The sequence below is a fragment of the Neopsephotus bourkii genome, unplaced genomic scaffold (assembly GCF_033783945.1).
Source record: "Neopsephotus bourkii isolate Nb327-2 ecotype Australia unplaced genomic scaffold, CSIRO-AGI_Nbou_v1 NB_53, whole genome shotgun sequence".
Lineage (NCBI taxonomy): Eukaryota > Metazoa > Chordata > Aves > Psittaciformes > Psittacidae > Neopsephotus > Neopsephotus bourkii.
In genome coordinates, this window is record NW_026900570.1 from 1185528 (window position 1) to 1202525 (window position 16998).

The 16998-nt window shown below is 39.6% G+C and overlaps 1 protein-coding gene across 4 annotated transcripts in view; it reads right to left on the minus strand.

Moving 5' to 3' along the window:
* The window catches only part of XYLB (xylulokinase), a 105559-nt gene that overhangs the window by 7243 nt on the left and 81318 nt on the right, over positions 1 to 16998 (minus strand). For all 4 annotated transcript variants that reach the window (XM_061348657.1, XM_061348667.1, XM_061348688.1 and 1 more), the window contains 3 exons: positions 7861 to 7919; positions 3965 to 4052; positions 1481 to 1575 (listed from right to left, as the gene is read on the minus strand). In XM_061348657.1, the coding sequence (XP_061204641.1) occupies positions 1481 to 1575; positions 3965 to 4052; positions 7861 to 7919 (242 nt within the window). The remainder of the gene's footprint in view (positions 1 to 1480; positions 1576 to 3964; positions 4053 to 7860; positions 7920 to 16998) is intronic.

Genomic DNA, 16998 nt, shown 5'->3' on the forward strand with positions numbered 1-16998 from the left:
CCCCACTGATCTCCCCAGCTAGGTCAGCTTGGATGCTGCAGGGGTACAAGGTGCTTGCTGTTCTTGCAAGGCCCCTGTGAGTGACAGCTGTATTCCCTGCCCTTGAGTTTTTATAGCTGAAGCAGCACTGGGGGGTCAAAAGCAGGTCTCTGAGCACTCTCCAGCTCCACAGAAGCCTGCCTGGCAGCTTTTCAGCAGACAGCATTTTTGGGGGGAACAGGGCAGCAGCATGAGGTCGAATCATACACCAGGGATCTGCTCCTGAAGTGTATCCCCTGCAGAAAGCTTCAGCTGCAGAAGGCTTCAGCTGCAGAACACATGACATAGGTCATTGCTGTTAATTATTTTATCTTTTAAAATGAAGGGGAAGGTTGAGTAAATGAGATCAGATCAATCAAGTTTAAATTATTCAATGTCTTAATATTTCTGAAGGGGACTTCTATTCGATTACTGAGCTCCTCCATCTCAGTTAATAATTAAATAATATGCTGGCAGGCACAATGCAGCATGATCATTTCTATTATTACTCATGATGATATCTGGTGCTCCACTACACATGTAGCTGGGAGTTAGTAGTTTTGGCAGATCATTAATTTCCCAGTTTAAATAAAAGCTTTAAAACCTTGTTGCCTGTAGTTAGGGCACATCCAAATCTCATAAATGGGGAGTGTAAGGCTGCGTTGATGTAAAAGTTTCTGCACAGCTGAAGACAGAGTTAGATTCACTTTTGGTTATTTAAACTTGTGTTCTCCAGTAATCTTGCTATGTTGTATTGTTTGTTTATTACTGGACATGCTATTTCAGAAGGTGTTGTAAACTAAGGCTTTTGACACCTGAAGTGCAGGCTTGCACTGGTCTTACAGGTGCTGGAACCACAGTTAGCAACAATGACTATTTCTTTTGCTTTATCTGTGTGGTCCCACAAAGCACAAGTTTCACCTTGAGATGAGCAGGGTACTGAAGCTGTGATTACCAAGTCCTCCCAGTTGGAAGGCTTTCCAACTGGGAACTACAAGTAAAGATACAGAATTGCTCTTTCACTGCTTAAGATCAGGAAGGATTTGTTGGGGATGTTTTCCAAGAGGCCAGAAAGCACTTTCACCATGACTTTTTCCACACTGCTTGCTGCAAACTATCAGTCAAGACTATATTGTCAATATTGTCAGTTACAATCTGACTGACCTGTATCCAAATTCAACCTATTTTATAACTTTTTCTGTCCCTTAACGAACAGATTTTGCTCTCTGATCATACCTACTTGGAAAAATCAGTCTCACAGACCTGGTTGGAGTGATCAGATCATTGCATCATTACAGCACTAAAGATCTCTCCAAATCAAATCTATCTTTCCACCAAGGAGCAAGAACTGTGTAACCAAATGTTTTTTAAGTTAATCTCTTTTACTGGAAGAGTTAGTAAAACACTGCATTTTGAAGCAGACAGGAAATTAAAGAAAAATGGTATTCCCAAGCTTGCTCACCTCCTCAGCCCCAGCAGCTGGTGTAACAGCCAATTTAGGCTCTGGCGCTAATTTCACGACATCAGCCAAGGACACATTCGTTTCAGCTACAAGCCCTGCAATGAGAATCACAACCCTGATCAATGGAAAAAGCACGATGAGGGACTGGCAAATTAATACATTATATTGATCTTCCCTGGTCAGGTCAGCATTCAGGACTGAAGGATAAATGGCAGAAGATCTTACATTCCTGTGCACTAGCCCAGGAAATTGGGACTCTGTGATTGAGTTTTTGCCACTCACTCAATTTGTACCCTGGAGAATACGTAAGCAGCAGAAATGCTGCTCAACAATATCAGTAATTATTTATGGTTACAACAATACAGTAAACAGCAGTGAAAATACGTGGAAGCAAGGGATTCAAGGGCAAAATGTGACTAAACAAAAAGCAGGAAGAGAAATGAAAACACTGTCAAGAAAATATCCTGCAAATCATTAAATACATTTATATATAAGGAAGTAGAATAATAGGGGAGTTCTGGTACTACAGCATTTTGCTTTGCAAGTGACTCGCAATTTCAGGAGTTCTATGTACACCTACTACGTACCCCAGGCTAACTGTGGAACACCCTACTTGTACACGGTAATATTATTAAGAAACCCTTGCCATCAATATTTCATTTATATTAGCAAGTCTTCACTTTTACTCAATTCCTTTGCCTGGCCAAGAGTGAGTCAGCTGAAAGCATCAATCAAAAATGCCATTTAGAAACACACACTGCAAACCCCTGGGGCTTGGCTGGCAGAATATCTGAGCTAAGGAGTCCCTCCATCAGCATGGCATCTGAAATCTTCCCTCAAACGCTCTGTCAACCAAGCCTCAAGATTTCATATGCCAAACTGGCAGAGGGAATACTCATCTTCCACACACAGGAAATATATGTGTACAAACTTTAATGACAGATTCGCATTTTACATGCATTCATGGACAAGGAATTTGCCTGCAGCATTAGGCGCTGGGAAGCTTCTGAAGCAGCGGGCAAAGTTTGAGTACAGAGAAAAACAGTTTGGAAACTTGGCCCACAAGGTGGAAAAACGGTCGTCTTATGGCTTCAAACATACTGATAATCTAACAGGACTGTTTCCGCTGTCCTGCAAAAGCATACTTTGCTTGTCAAAACCCTTGTGTAATTTTGGAAATAAACAGAAGAGCATGCTGAGTGTATTAAACACATCGACTCAAGTTTTTGCTGTGTGATTTTCTGTGCTGTTTTCAAATGCAAGAGAGCATGTAGTGTGTAGATGCTATAACATGACAGCAGAATTTGCTTCTAAAATTAAAACCTGGCTGATTTCTTCTGATGGCTGATGTTATCTTTTCCCTGCTTCTTGCAATCCCATGATCTTACACGAATTTGTATTGAAGTTGTCCATGTCTTCAGGTCCAAATCCTAAAGATTCTAATAAAAAAACTAAGACTAACAAAATTCGACCTAAATAAGGATTTAAGAATTTGATACACATTCCTTGACTTGTTTAGCTGTAAGATATTAGGAACTGTTTTAAAAATAGGAATAAAATGTCCAGGGAGGTTGTGAATGCTTCATCCCTGGCAGTGTTCAAGGCTAGGTTGGACGAGGCCTTGGGTAATATGGTTTAGAGCGAGGTGTACCTGCCCATGGCAGGGGGGTTGGAACTTGATGATCTTAAGGTCCTTTCCAACCCTAACTATTCTATGACTCTATTCTATGATTCTAAAATCTCCTGCTTGGGATTCAACTCTTAAATGGCGGAGGACCCACCCTTAACATACATCTGCATGCATTACAGATATAAGTTAATTAACACTTTAAATCTGGGACTTGGACTGTTGCATTACAAGGAGTGATGTAGTACAACCAGCAAAATGACTGGTCAACCTAAGAGTATCCCAAGCTTTATGCTTTTACAAGAGAAAGCTCATGGAGCCCAGGACACCTTGCTTATCCTTCATCTTGACATTTAAAAGCTAGAAGATACATACAGGTTGAAAAACATTTACTTGGCCAGCAATATTCCGGGTTACGTCATCCCTGGCCTCTCTGGTCTTTGCTTTCACTGATCTTTTGTCTGGTTTGACATTTTAACAACCCGGTTCACAGCCTGGTCCACAAAGCAGGGCAGCAAGCTACACCAGCCCCGTCACTTGGCTGTATCCCCTGAAGAGTGGCACATCAAGGTAATCACTCAATACATTAAGGTCCTAGGCCTTCCTCTATAAGTACCAACAGTTTTCAGGTCGTATCCCTTGGCTCAGAAGCAGCCACCAGATTTGACTTATAACGTGTTCTTCTTGGGCCTGATCCAAGCGTACTAAGAGCAAAAAACCTTCTTTGACCTGAGTGACCTTTCAGTCAGAGCCACACAGCTTTATTCTCCCCTCTTTTTCAGTAATGTTAATCCCAAGTATTAATCAACTGAAATTAAATGCCCAGACCACTCAGAAGTATCTCCTCACAGTCTTACCGTGAATTGCTCTGTAAGCACTTCCTAAACAAGCGGAGTTGGTGGTATCAATAGTATACACTGGTGCATTGAACACGTCAGACAGAACCTGAGAAGTATCAAAGCATCGGTTACATATGTTCATGAATAATAAGGGACAAGCAATCCCCTATCACTGCTCAGGAAAACAAATAACTACCATACACACCAGACAAGCATTTGGGTATCCAGGGAAAGAAGTGCTGCAGGAAATGATGAGTCCTGAACTTGTCACATAAGACGGTACTGGTAAATCTGAGCTAGAGTTGTAACTGCAGCCAGGAAATCAAGTCCCATTTCTCTCCAGATCTCCTTATTGGAAGTTCAGAGGAGTCTGGGTTTAAACACTGCCTCCCTCATAAGCCCACACAACCAGCCCATGCCAAAGACTTGCATCAAGGAGATGTAATCAAGGAGATCTGCTCAGGAATCCAAAACTGGTGCCTGTTTTCTTCCATCACATTTATGGCTGAGCCAAGCAGGAAGGAAGGAGAGAGAAACCAGTCATGGGTCCTCAGTTCTTAATTTTGATAAAATAGAAGTTCCAGCAGAATGAAGGCCTGCTAAACCTGTCTTCCTCACCTCCACCATTCCCATCATATTAGGGTTAGCAGGAAGAATGACATGGGAGCTGGTTACAGTCTACATTTACCAGGAATTTTCCTGTGTTCAAGGGATCCTGAGCTATGAAGATGTACAGAGACACTTCTCAACTTGGCTTGAGCTATACAAAGAAAATTTTACAGGCAAAGAATTTGTCGTGGTATCAGACACTAAAGATATTTGACCACACATTGTTCTGCACTGAAATAAATACCAGGCATTGTGCATTCACTGAGTACATATGGTTTTCCCAACAGTGTAGGTTTAGGAAAATAGATGCAAAAGGGAAAAAAAAAAGACATATTTGGATAGGGACAGAGGAGGTTCAATAACACTTTTCCAAAAATATTGTCAACAAACTCCATCCACTTCAGTTTCATCTTCTCTAGGATTGCAAGTGTCCCTCAGGCTGAGCACTATAAGAAGCAGGTAACAATTCAGATTTAACTTGTGATGGTTTTATTACTTTTGCCAAAGGGAACAAAGAATCACCCAATTTACATCTGGACAATTAAGTCTAAATAAAGCCAGACTGCCCAGGAATCCAAACCATTTGAATTAGTGATATACAATCCTGATCCAGGAATTCACAGCTCTACTTATCACAGGCCCCATGGCTTCATAAAAGATGACTAAGAAATTCAGTTCATATATGCTACAGAAAAAAATAGCATGTGAGGTTTTTTAAAGGATTTTGCCTCTTTCTCTGAAAGTTTGTGGGGAATCTGCATATCAAAACCTTTGAAAATCACCAATTATCATAATATTAAGCAAAGGTGGCTTGCTGCTCACTAGAATCCAATGAAAGGCCAAGATTATACACTTAAAACACTCTTCTGGTAGGATAGCCAGGTCAGTAATGTCTAACTTCACTTGCACACAAGTATTGAGCAGTACATGAGCTTCAATGCTAGAAGACAAATGGAAAATTAATCACGGTATCTATTAAGAAACCCTCTGGAAATTAAAAGGTCACAGAATGCTGGTTCCACTGCCCATTCTCCCAGGCAATACTACTGTCGTGTTTCAGCACATTCCCCATCTGCTTCTTCATCCCAGCTCTGTTAGGTATTTCTTTTCTTAAGCTTGAATTGTACATTTCTTTGGACAGCACAGGTCTATTCTGCATCTCCGCAGAGCTTTGTACAATGCAGCTCTATACCAAATGCTAATAAGCACTCTAATACTACAAATAACAACTACCTTTTGTGTCACATCATTATAAAGGTAAAATTATTCAAAGTTCATATAATCAGGAAGTCATTTGAAACTGTGCTCTCTCCCATTAATAACTTTTAAAGAAACCGTTAGAGGTTTTACTGTTAAAAATATTTCAGTGTTTCATGTGGTCATTAATCAAGGACCACATCTGTTATAAAAAGCTTCCCAGAACTGCAGAGAAACTGCCCTACTATATTTTTTCTTTTTAACAGATTTTCCTAAGTTGCCTCCTTTGCAGTGTAAAATATAGGAGTGACTGAGTGTTAATTAAATGATAGCCTTTTGTAGCCCTGGAACAAATTATCCAAAATTGACCATGATAAGGGTGGAAGCTGTTATTCTTCACGCAACTTATATGGTTTCTGAGGTTCTGATTAAATTAAAAAGAAGGATCCAATTAACCAGTGATTGAATTAAGTGGATGGCACTGTATTGACCATATTATTTTAAGACACTTCTAAGGAGTTTTAAAAGCAGCTGTATTGTTACATGGGAAGAGCAAGCACCACAGCCACCGCTCCCCCATCCTCACGATTTTTCAGCTGTGCTGCAGAATTACATGCTTTAAGACCATTCTGTTCTCTGTCTGTATTCCACAGCAAGGAGATACTCCTGGGACCTGAATTGGAAATGCAGCTTTAAAAACAAACTCATCTATTAATCCAATCTCTTTCCTGACATATTCTTAGTAGAATTACCCCAGTAGGGACCAATGTTTTAAGCAATTAACCTATCAGTTAATTTTCTAACGTCAAGTTCTTAAGCAAAATAACCAAAGCAGACGAAGAGAAGTGACATCTACAGGCAAAACATGCCAAATTTGCTGTGTCCTAATCAGCTGTACAACCAATGGTTATACAAACATGTTTTAGATGCCTTAGGAGAAAGACAGTTTTTCACTCTTTGCTCTTCAACCTCTGTTTAGTCCAGCTAAGGTTTTGCAGAGCAGATGACCTTCCTTTCATATGATTATTAATGTCAGAGTATGGTATTAGTTAAAGCTGGCCTCTAGACTTTCTTTAGCTCATGGAAAGGGATTAGCATCTCCAGAAAACAATTCACCCTGTGCTATTCAACTCCAGTGCCAGGACTTAGCCCAAGATTAAGACAGGTACCTTTGGTGTAAATGTCTACCTCCAGGCTCAATGTTGGAACCTGTAGTCAAAGGGGAGCTTGTCAAGGCAGTCAGTGGAGTGCAGAAAGCTCTTAGGTTCACTCAGAGGGAGACATCTACATTTGGTAAGTCAAGGCACCATCCGGTTTCCTTTATAATGTAACTGAGCGGATCTCTCCTGACTGTTACAGGATTGACAGATCATATACACAACACCATAGATGACTGGAATTGGGCAAGATGAATTCCAATCCAGATGTCTAGCTTTGTGCTAGTAAAAGCCAGGTGAGAGGCCTCTTACTACGTGTCAGCAAGGCTTTGCCAAATCTCAACAGGTAGAAACACCTGGTAGTCTGTTCCTGAAAAGATGGATGAATGATCTTAACCATGCCTGGATGTGCAGCAACAGCAGCAGAAGGGGAAGGTGGGAAGAGGGAGGACGGACTATGCAGAGTAGCCTCCCCTCAGCGTGTGACATGATGCTAATAAGTAACAAATACTCAGAACAGCAAGGGCGGGGTTTTGAGGTTTGTATGGGAGATTTTGTTTGTTTGAAGTGGATTTTTTGAGTGTTCAACACCAGCATAACCACACTCCAGTTTAAACCCATAGTCCAACTTTGATCTGAATGACAAAAACCACAAAAGTCTCAGGAATTTGTATCAAGTCTCTTATTGATTTCTTTGTTGATTGATTTAAGTAATGAGACCAGGAAATCACAGGGCCTCAGATACACACATTCATAGAACTAGTCAAGTGTAAGAAGCACTGGGCTAACTTTCCACACTAAACCTGAGGAAAAGCCCCAAAGGCCTTCAGCAGATTCACAATCCCATTTCCACACATTCCTGTGCAGCTATACTGATTTGGATTCAGTATAGCAAAATAAAAATGAAAATGTAACTGCAAGTTATAGCAAAGTATTCAATTTTCTTCTTACCTGTAAGATCTTTTTATTGTGCGATGCACCACCAGTAGCCAAAATCCTTGTTCTGGGCACTGCAATGTAATACAACATATAGATCAGACTGAAAGCCCATATTGTCAAGATTAGCACTACTGAACCAAGCAATGAGAACAAGGAGGGGAGAGTCAGATGGTCTGGGTTCTCTCCCTGTACCTCTGATTTACCTTCTGTAAAAAAGGAGATAAGACTAATTACCCACCTTTCCAAGGCACATTAGAACACTTCTTGAGAAGAGGCAACATAAATATTAGAGATCTATTACTATTATAGTGCTATCAAAGTCAGGGAGATTTACAAAAGAGATATACAGTAAGAAAGGCAGAGTGTTATCATACTACAGAGCTCTGGTTTGAGGTCAGATTGGTTTGGCTCATAGCTGTACATATACAAACTGACAGATAACCTTTAAAATCAGCAATACTTTCAAAGTTATCTCCTTGTGACGTTCACAGTCAGAGCTCACTAAATCTGGGCAATCCCTATCTGCTTGAATGACAAGGAAGTGTGTCGAAAGGTAATTAGAAATGGTCTAAGTCACTTCAATAAAATAAAAAATATCTGAATCTTCACCCAGTGCAAAGCCACAGCTTTGGGGACGATAAAAATAAATTATCCTATATGCTTTAGTCTCTAAAGAAACCCACCTTTCCTTCTCGCAGTCCTGAACGTCTGTCCTGTGCCTCATCATTTATTTGTGTGCATGCTCCTCTGGAGCACAGAATGTGATAAGCTATACATTTATCCATAACTGCACTTCAGCAAGGCGTTATGAATGCAAGTAGTCCAAATGATCTCACTGAAATTCTTCAAAGGCTTAAAACAAAATACATTGCATAAATACTTTGATACCCTACATAAAAAAAAAAATAAAAAGATCTAAACAATTAACCTGATTTATGACAATAGGAAATGAGACCACCATGTATACCCTCCCAAAAGTGGAATTTTACTGTGGTTATTGTTTTGGTATCTTAATCTCCTTTTTAATAAAAGTTAATTTATTTCTCACAAGGCAAGATTGGTCAACTTATACTGATGCCCTAAATAACTTCTTGTCATTTATCCTTTTAAGTATCTTAATGAGAAAAGCTCTGAAGACAGAATTGGAAATAAACAAAAGAGGCAGCTCACTATGCCAGATCTAGACACAGAGCTAGGTGTTCAGGTGGAGTCTAAGACCCAGACAAAGCCTTGCATGGGGCACCCTATTTTGCTGATAAATTTAATTTTATTTTCCTCTTTGGAGGCTATTCAGTGATGCACAAATTGGGTTTTAAAAGCCATTAGGATCTATGTCAATGTCAGTAAACAAATAAAACAAACAGCAGAGTGATTCCTCAGGGAAAACAAGTTTCAATTATACCAACACAGAGTGACAGATCCCTGCCAAGATTATCACAACAGCATAATAGCACAGAAACCAGTGAAAAATAACTAGTAAGTCTCTGTTCCTAGAAACCAAACTGAACTCTAAATGATTTGATTAGTAGTTGCAATTCCATCTTGCTAAACTTTGTTGCAAATACAAATTCTTGAAGAACTACGGTATCCAACATGAAAACACCACATTTCAGAGACAGACAGCAAGGCAGGATGAGAAACAAACACGCTCGCTACACTTCACAGCAGCTAAAACTGAAGAATAAGGCTTGTTTGTGCTTCTCTGCCTCTGCAAAGGGGCTTCATAAACTGCTAGGCTATTACCATCAGGGAAGAGGGGTGGACAAGATGTAAGTGGTAAAGCCAAACAGCAACCACTCCTGTGAAAACTGAAAACATACGTTAGCTCAGCTGCTCCTTAGGCTTCCACTTGCATGCCAGCTCTCTCTGTTTTAGGGCTCCACAGCTTTCCAAATGTTTCAGAGCTCTGTCAGTATATATTGCCACCTGCTTGCACTGAGGCCAATAGGGCTGATTTGTGCCTTCTACCTGACTCAGTGGCCCTGTAATAGGTAACATGCTTGCCTTGGGAATCAAGGACTGGACAGGAGACTTACTCCTTGCTAGGTCAGAAGATTCAAGTTTTGCTATGCTGAAGCTACATGAACAGCAAAACCATTCATTCTCCTCCATTGCAAATAATTAGGCTCACTTCACCAAAACATAACCTAGCAGATAACAGCCTAGCGAACCATAGCCATCGCTGACAACAGAATCTGACCTCTTCACCAGTGGGACTGATCCATCTAGGCCATGTGGAAGAGTGCTCTTAGGTGAAGCCAGTGCACCAGAGCAGAGACAACAGCTTCCCTGATTGAGTTTCAGTCACTTACAGATGAGGAGTAGGTCACAAAAGAAGAACTTACTCGAATTTGCTGAATTTTAAGTCTACCTTTTACTTCAGTCTCTCTCTGGAGAGTGAGGAAAATGCACTGATCACTGATTTCAGGGGTTGTCTTTTTAATGCCAATATTACGTGCTTTACTGAAGGGTAGACATTTGCTCCGAGATGTGTAATTGGATACATCTCATAAATAAATAAATAAAGCCCATCATTTATGTATACAGGGGCATTAACAAAGACATCGTTCATCCATCACTAGCAGTGTTCTCAGCCAGCTGTGTTTGAATCTGTCAGGAGCTACCATATAGCCCCTAGGGCAGTGCACAGAAAATACAGTGTTACTAAAAAAATAAACAACTGTAGCAAACATAATTCATGAATTCAATTCTTTGACAGCTGAATCAGATTTAAACGTCTTTTAATTAAAAGCTCCCTGCGTAGTACCTAACCAACCAGTTTATTTCTTTCCTATTTAAAAACTAATGATTTTTAGAGAGCTGATAGAGAATTTTAACCCCATGTGGAAAGCACTCGCAGCTGCACATGGCGTAGTGTCATCCTGCAATATACACATCTTCTACAGATCTGTTATCTGCTGTGGAACATGGCTACTGATCTAACAAAACTCTGTGAAAATAATAATTCCCACTGGACTGGAGGAGTAGGGAAGATCCAAGTAATGATGTTCACTTACGTGGGAAGACACAGCAAAAGGCACCTTTTCACACAAGGCTGAGAAGTCAGCCCACTCTGTGTATGTTATTACTCACACAACAGTCCCCATTTTGCCTTTCACAGAGATCCAGCAAGAAATGAGTGATCAGAATTAAAGTTCATCTCCTGACTAGTTTTTAGCCAAAACATTGCTTTCATTGAAAGGCACATAGGGAAAAAAAAAATATATAAAATCTGTCACTGAGAAATTACTGTTATTTGTGTTCAGACATGGAGAGTGGTCCCCAAAAGATCGAAGTCCTGCATTGCCATACATTTAGAAACACAGAATTGATGCCTTCCCAGGAAAGAAAGCAGTTTAAGCAGATTAAGACAAAAAGCAAAGGCAAACCCAAAGATTTTAGGAACCACAGACCCAAAGAGCTTTGCCCAAGTGGGTTCAGCAGGTGAGACAGTAGAACCAGCAACACAGGGCAAGTGTGCCCTGAGCAGCCCGACGTCCCCTCTAATAGCCTTGGCACAAAACCATAGCTATTAAGGAAAATAATTACATAAGCAAACTTGCATCAATCAGAAGGCTAGTGCTGATAACTAGCACCAAAAGTCCGCTGCCACATCACTTGTGCAAGGAGACTGGAGGTAGAAATTCAGCCTCCTGTACCATCAGCAGAGGGGTCAGATCAGACTGTTAACAGGTTCGGATGCTGAAATCAACGGGATGACTCCTGACCTTATGGCTTTTGCATCTGGCTGTATTTCAACTGGGCGGCAACAACATGCCTGTGTCAGTCCAGAATTTTGCTGGCTCATGTGTTGCAAAGTCTGAAAGCAGCATTTGACCTTCCATTTTGCCAGTGAAAACTCAACTTTGTAATCCAAATTTCCAGTGCTGCTCACAGCCCTGGTTTGTACCCCAAACTCCAAGCACTCGCTGACATTCAAAACTCCTAAAAGACATTTCCAAGGCTTCATCCAAACAGCTTCATAACATCTTTCTCATCACAACTGAATACATAAATAAAACAGAACAATAGAACAGGCATTCAAAAGGAGCTGATTATGTGCATGAACCCACGCCAGCTATAAGCATGATTGCGAATAACTGCAATTTACAATTTGCAAGCAACAAGAAGAGGATCGGCCCCTCCTTTATTTCTCTGATTAACTCCAAACACTATAATTTCAAAAAAAAAGTATTTTCTAGCTTTTCATTCAAAAAAACCCAACAAAAAACCAAAAATGTGTGATTATTTTTTCCCATTTAGAAAACAAATACTGCAAAATCATCCTACTTGCACATTAGCTCTTCCAAAATCCATGCTAATCTTTCATATTCATATAAAGCTCATGAAATTAAACTCCAGCTATAGTAAAAGGTTTTTCATCTATACCCTTTTAATATATGAAAACATACAAGGTCCTGAGCACCCCTTCTGCCTGTGTGAGGTCTAGGACTGGGTCCAAAGGTACTTGCTTATCTGCCTCATTGTGCTGCATCATTTCTGATGTCTCCAAGAATTTCACAGCAGAGAAAAAAAAAGACTGCCACAAACCAGCCTTGAGCATGTTAGACAATATCTACCTGATTGAGACAAAAGTAATGTGAACTAGGACACTCTTTTTTTCCCCTTTTTCATTTAGACCAATACAACCACCAAGCAGACAAAATGAAAAGCCAAATACTGAAACCAAATACTCAAATTCAGCCACTCTTACAATTCTAAGAACAATACAGTATTCATAAAAGCTATTAAAAAACTATTTTTAGAAGTGTTTCTGACTTTCACTTTGAAGCATAAGCCAATTTATGACAGAGAAAAGCAAGCCATATTTGCCATAGATTGGCTGTTTTCTTGCTTATAAGCAAAGATGCTTTCATATTTTGTAACATGCTTTAATTTCACTGAGGGTTTCAATTGCTCAAATGTATGAGAAATTTTCCAGACACAGAATTTATTCTTATTTTTTAAATGCAGTGCCTGCAGAAGAAAAACAACTTTTAAGGACAGAATTGATCATCAGCCTCTAAGGCTGCTGTAGCAGAGCTACTATCATTCAACAGAGGGGAAAAGCTTCAATTTTCTCAGCAGCAATGACAAATATGCCTAATATTCTCAACATTTATGCTACTTACATAGATAAACTCTGTACAATGATATAGAAGATAACAAGCATGATTCTTCTTGCTCACACTGCTCTAAGGCAAGAATAATACCACTAAATGAGCAGATGCTTACACACCTAAGTAAAACAGAGTAGGACTGGTATCCATAGTCAAAACTTATACGTTACTTATAGCCTAGGTCACCTTACGTCCTCAAGCAACTTCTAATAGCAGAAATTGTTCTTCATGATGATGCCAAATTTGGCTTTCCTAAGCTCTTGCTTTAATAAAGACAAAACTCTGTATTTTGCAGCTTGAAGCTTAGAGACACCAAACTGCCTGATTCTGAAAATTCTCTTAGTCTAGATCACGTCAGATATTAATTTAAAATTTAGCGTTGACTCAAGGCCTTCCCCTTTCTGATGGATTTCAGAAAAAAATTAACATACAAAAACATGTACATAAATTCCCCCTTAACAGCACCTTAAAATATTGCACATCACCCGAAAAATGCACACAGATGTACTATAGGAAACAAAATCTACTCAAGATACAACCCCACTGACAATTCAACTTCATTGACTTTTGCAGAGCTATACAGCAAGGGAAACTTTGGAACATGACCGGTAAAGACTTACTTGGGAACAAGCAGATCAATAGTCATAACACTGTTAAAACACATACGTTGACACACTCATGACAAGACCTCTGAAATATTTGCCCTTCTTGTAGAAATACTGCAGAGCTGCAATTGCTTATCAATTCACCGGGATTTTCTTTCTTATTGAGACACAGACCTCTATTTGACAGAATATTTTGATGAAGCCTGGGATAAATATCAATGGTAATATATAAAGAAATTCTACAACTCAGCACTGGAGTTTATAGCAAGGGTGGAGGAGAGGGAAGTGGAGGAGGGACAGGGAAACATCAGATTCAGACCAAAAGCTTTGCAGATAAATGCTGAATATTTATTTTTCAAAAATATCCCTGTGAAAGCTTTTAAAGGAAAGAGATGGAAGACAAATTAGAAGCAGCACTTAAAATCTGTTTGGTCAAGACATTACCATGTAGTTGGGGAAAAGTCCTCTCCTGAAGACACTATTGCTAGACGTAATTTAATAAACCCTTGCTGCCTCTAACTTGTGTAAATCCTTGGTTCAGAATTAATTCCTTAAAGATAAAAAATAGGTAATATATTTAATGAATAGCTAAGTTAAAATGGGTTCATGTACCAATGGAACTGCCTTGTATCAGGTTTATTTTTTATTTTTTGGCTACTTAAAGTTTTCCTCTTTTGTTACACAGTTTGGTTATGGCAAGAACTGTAAAACTTAGAAATAATGTATGGAGGAAAAATTATCACAAAAACTATTCAGCAGTTGTGCAAACAACCATAAAGTAGCAAAGGCTCCAAGCAAAGGTTCCAGCTTTGATTTACTCAGTGCTTCCACACTTATTCAGAGACTCCTGGCAACACCTCTCCCTTCACCCTCCACTTCAGAATTCCTGTCACCTAGTGAATAAACACAAGAACTGGAACCAATGTAACAAATCAACTGACTTACAAAAAATATTCTAAAGCAGGTGATACCAGTCTAAAAACAAAACTGAGCACTTGAAACCCAGCCATCACATATGACTATGTAGTAACCACATGCAGAAAGCTCCAAAAACATAAAAGGTCAGAATGGACCTTCTGCTTAAACAATATGACACAACTTTCAGACCACCCCAGATCCCACTATCCAACCCTTCTCTGTATTCACTGAACTACAGTAATTTGGAGAAGACACAGAACGTCAGCTGATGGACTCAAAGTGACAGAGAATTTACTGCAACTGCTGGCTGCTTTCATGTTTAATACCTTTAAACATTTGCACTTTTCCCAAAATTCAGGTTTTTATTCTTTAAAATTCTAGCCACTTGATCTTTCTGGCTTTAGCCTTCCAGTTAAAATATTACTATAGAAATGGGTTTCCCCTTCATGTGTTGGCACTTACAGACCACAATTAAATTGCATCTTGTCTTTCTTTTTGATAAGCTGAAGATATTAAGTACTGGTTCTCATTAAAAGCCATAATTTCAAGACCACAAACCACTGATGCTTAGTGCTGCTGGTATACTACAAGTGCCTAGCAGTAATGTCTTCACTGCTGAAACCTCTATCAGAAAAGAATAGAGCTGGTAAAAGCATTAAAAATGCCCAGTCTAACAGTATCTTACACTGATTATTGTCAATTTGTCTATCCAAATATTTAATAATAAAGTACCAGTTTATAAAAACTCCTTATAAATCACAGAGAACCTGATAGAATCATCATAGCATAGTTTGGGTTGGAAGAGAACTTAAAACTCATCTAGTTCGAAACCCAACACTTTCCACTAGACCAGGTTGTTCAAAGCCCCGTCCAACCTGGCCTTCAACACTGCCAGGGATGGGGCAGCCCCAGCTTCTCTGAGAGAGCTGCATCAGTGCCACAGTGCCCTCATAGTGAAGAATTTCTTCCTAATATCTAGTCTGTATCTCCCCTCTTTCAGTTTAAAGCCATTCCCCCTTGTCCTGTCCCTACTTGCTTTTATAAACCTTGCACTAGAAAAGCACATGGCTTCTTGGGAGCATGTTCCAGCTTTGAAGGTCTGTAGCTCCAACAGACAGATGCTCTGTGGAGCCCTGTGGTAGAAGGTCAGGTGCCCTGCAGTCACCATCACAGGAAGCCCCAGTGTTCAGGAGGAGTCTCTGCACTGAGCTGTGTATCAGTGCCTCTGGGAAGCCTGGAAATGCAAACTTACATTCCTGCTCTTCAGTTGCCAGGACTGGAGGTAAGACACCCATTCAAAGTCAGGAGCAAGATGTTCCCAGAAAGTAATTTTAAAAATAAGTAAGTTCACTGCTACCATAGCATTTCCACCAACAATTGTTTTTTTAATGTGCTGTGTTACCAGCGTTGCAGCACAGCTCAGTATTTCCTCAAAATATTCTGATACATGAGAAATTTGTGCTTGAAATCTCATACAAAAATACACCCTCCAATGCCGATCACAACTCTGATGTAAGTACCACATGTGGCTTTACAGACCACACATCAGTAAATACCGCTTGCTAGGGAGTTACTCAGAAGCACAAAAGCCATCACTGTTTCATTTCTGAAAACTATTTGTCTTCATATACAGCAATATTCACCCTTGGAAATCTTCTAAAGAAAACAGAAAATTACAATGGCAAATCAACATATGACACCATTCATCGAAGGTTAAAATGAGAAAAGCAAAGAAGGTAAATGAGCTGCTCAAGGTCACATAAAATCAGGAGAACAACCAAGAATAGAACAAAGGCCTCTTCATTACTTAGATCACAAATGCATTCGATTCCACATTAGTTAATCTGAAGAGTCTGTGCATTAGTATCAAGACATGTCCACAGGAGAAAATATAGTCATGATCAGCTGCAAGTTCAGCATTACCTAAAGCCACAGGACATAATTAAGAGGTACAGGGTTTGATAACTGGACCTTGCGTGTCACTTGAGTGAAGAAGAAAGAACATCCTACCAGCTATTTTGATTCTAGAGAAATCTAAATCACCACAAACTTGGGGAAAAAACAGTTTGGGATCTAGATTTGCAAACCAGATCTCTACCAGAGAGAGGTGGTTTCTCAGGACCACTCTGTTTCCCTCAGCCTTGCAACTTATCAATAACATTAACGAAAGCCTTTACAAACCCAGCAGAAAAGAGTCAAGGCCCAAGTATCATTTCATTTTTGCAAAGGATAAGCCATCTGAAAACCAGAAAAGAACTGACAAAACAAGGCAATTTGGGTATTTTCTTTACAAGATATTTCAAAAGAATTATTACAACTATTTTGGCATCCACAAATACTGCCTGTGGCTCTCTACCCCTGTTCCTGAAAGACTGTTTTGTGTTTGGTGCTGGTGAAGAATTTTTCTTCTTGTTTTTTCTTTTTAGTACCTCCTACTCCTCTCAATAGAAATAACCTACAGGTTGTAAAATACTTCGCAAGAATAAAATGAATTGATGGCAGGGTGA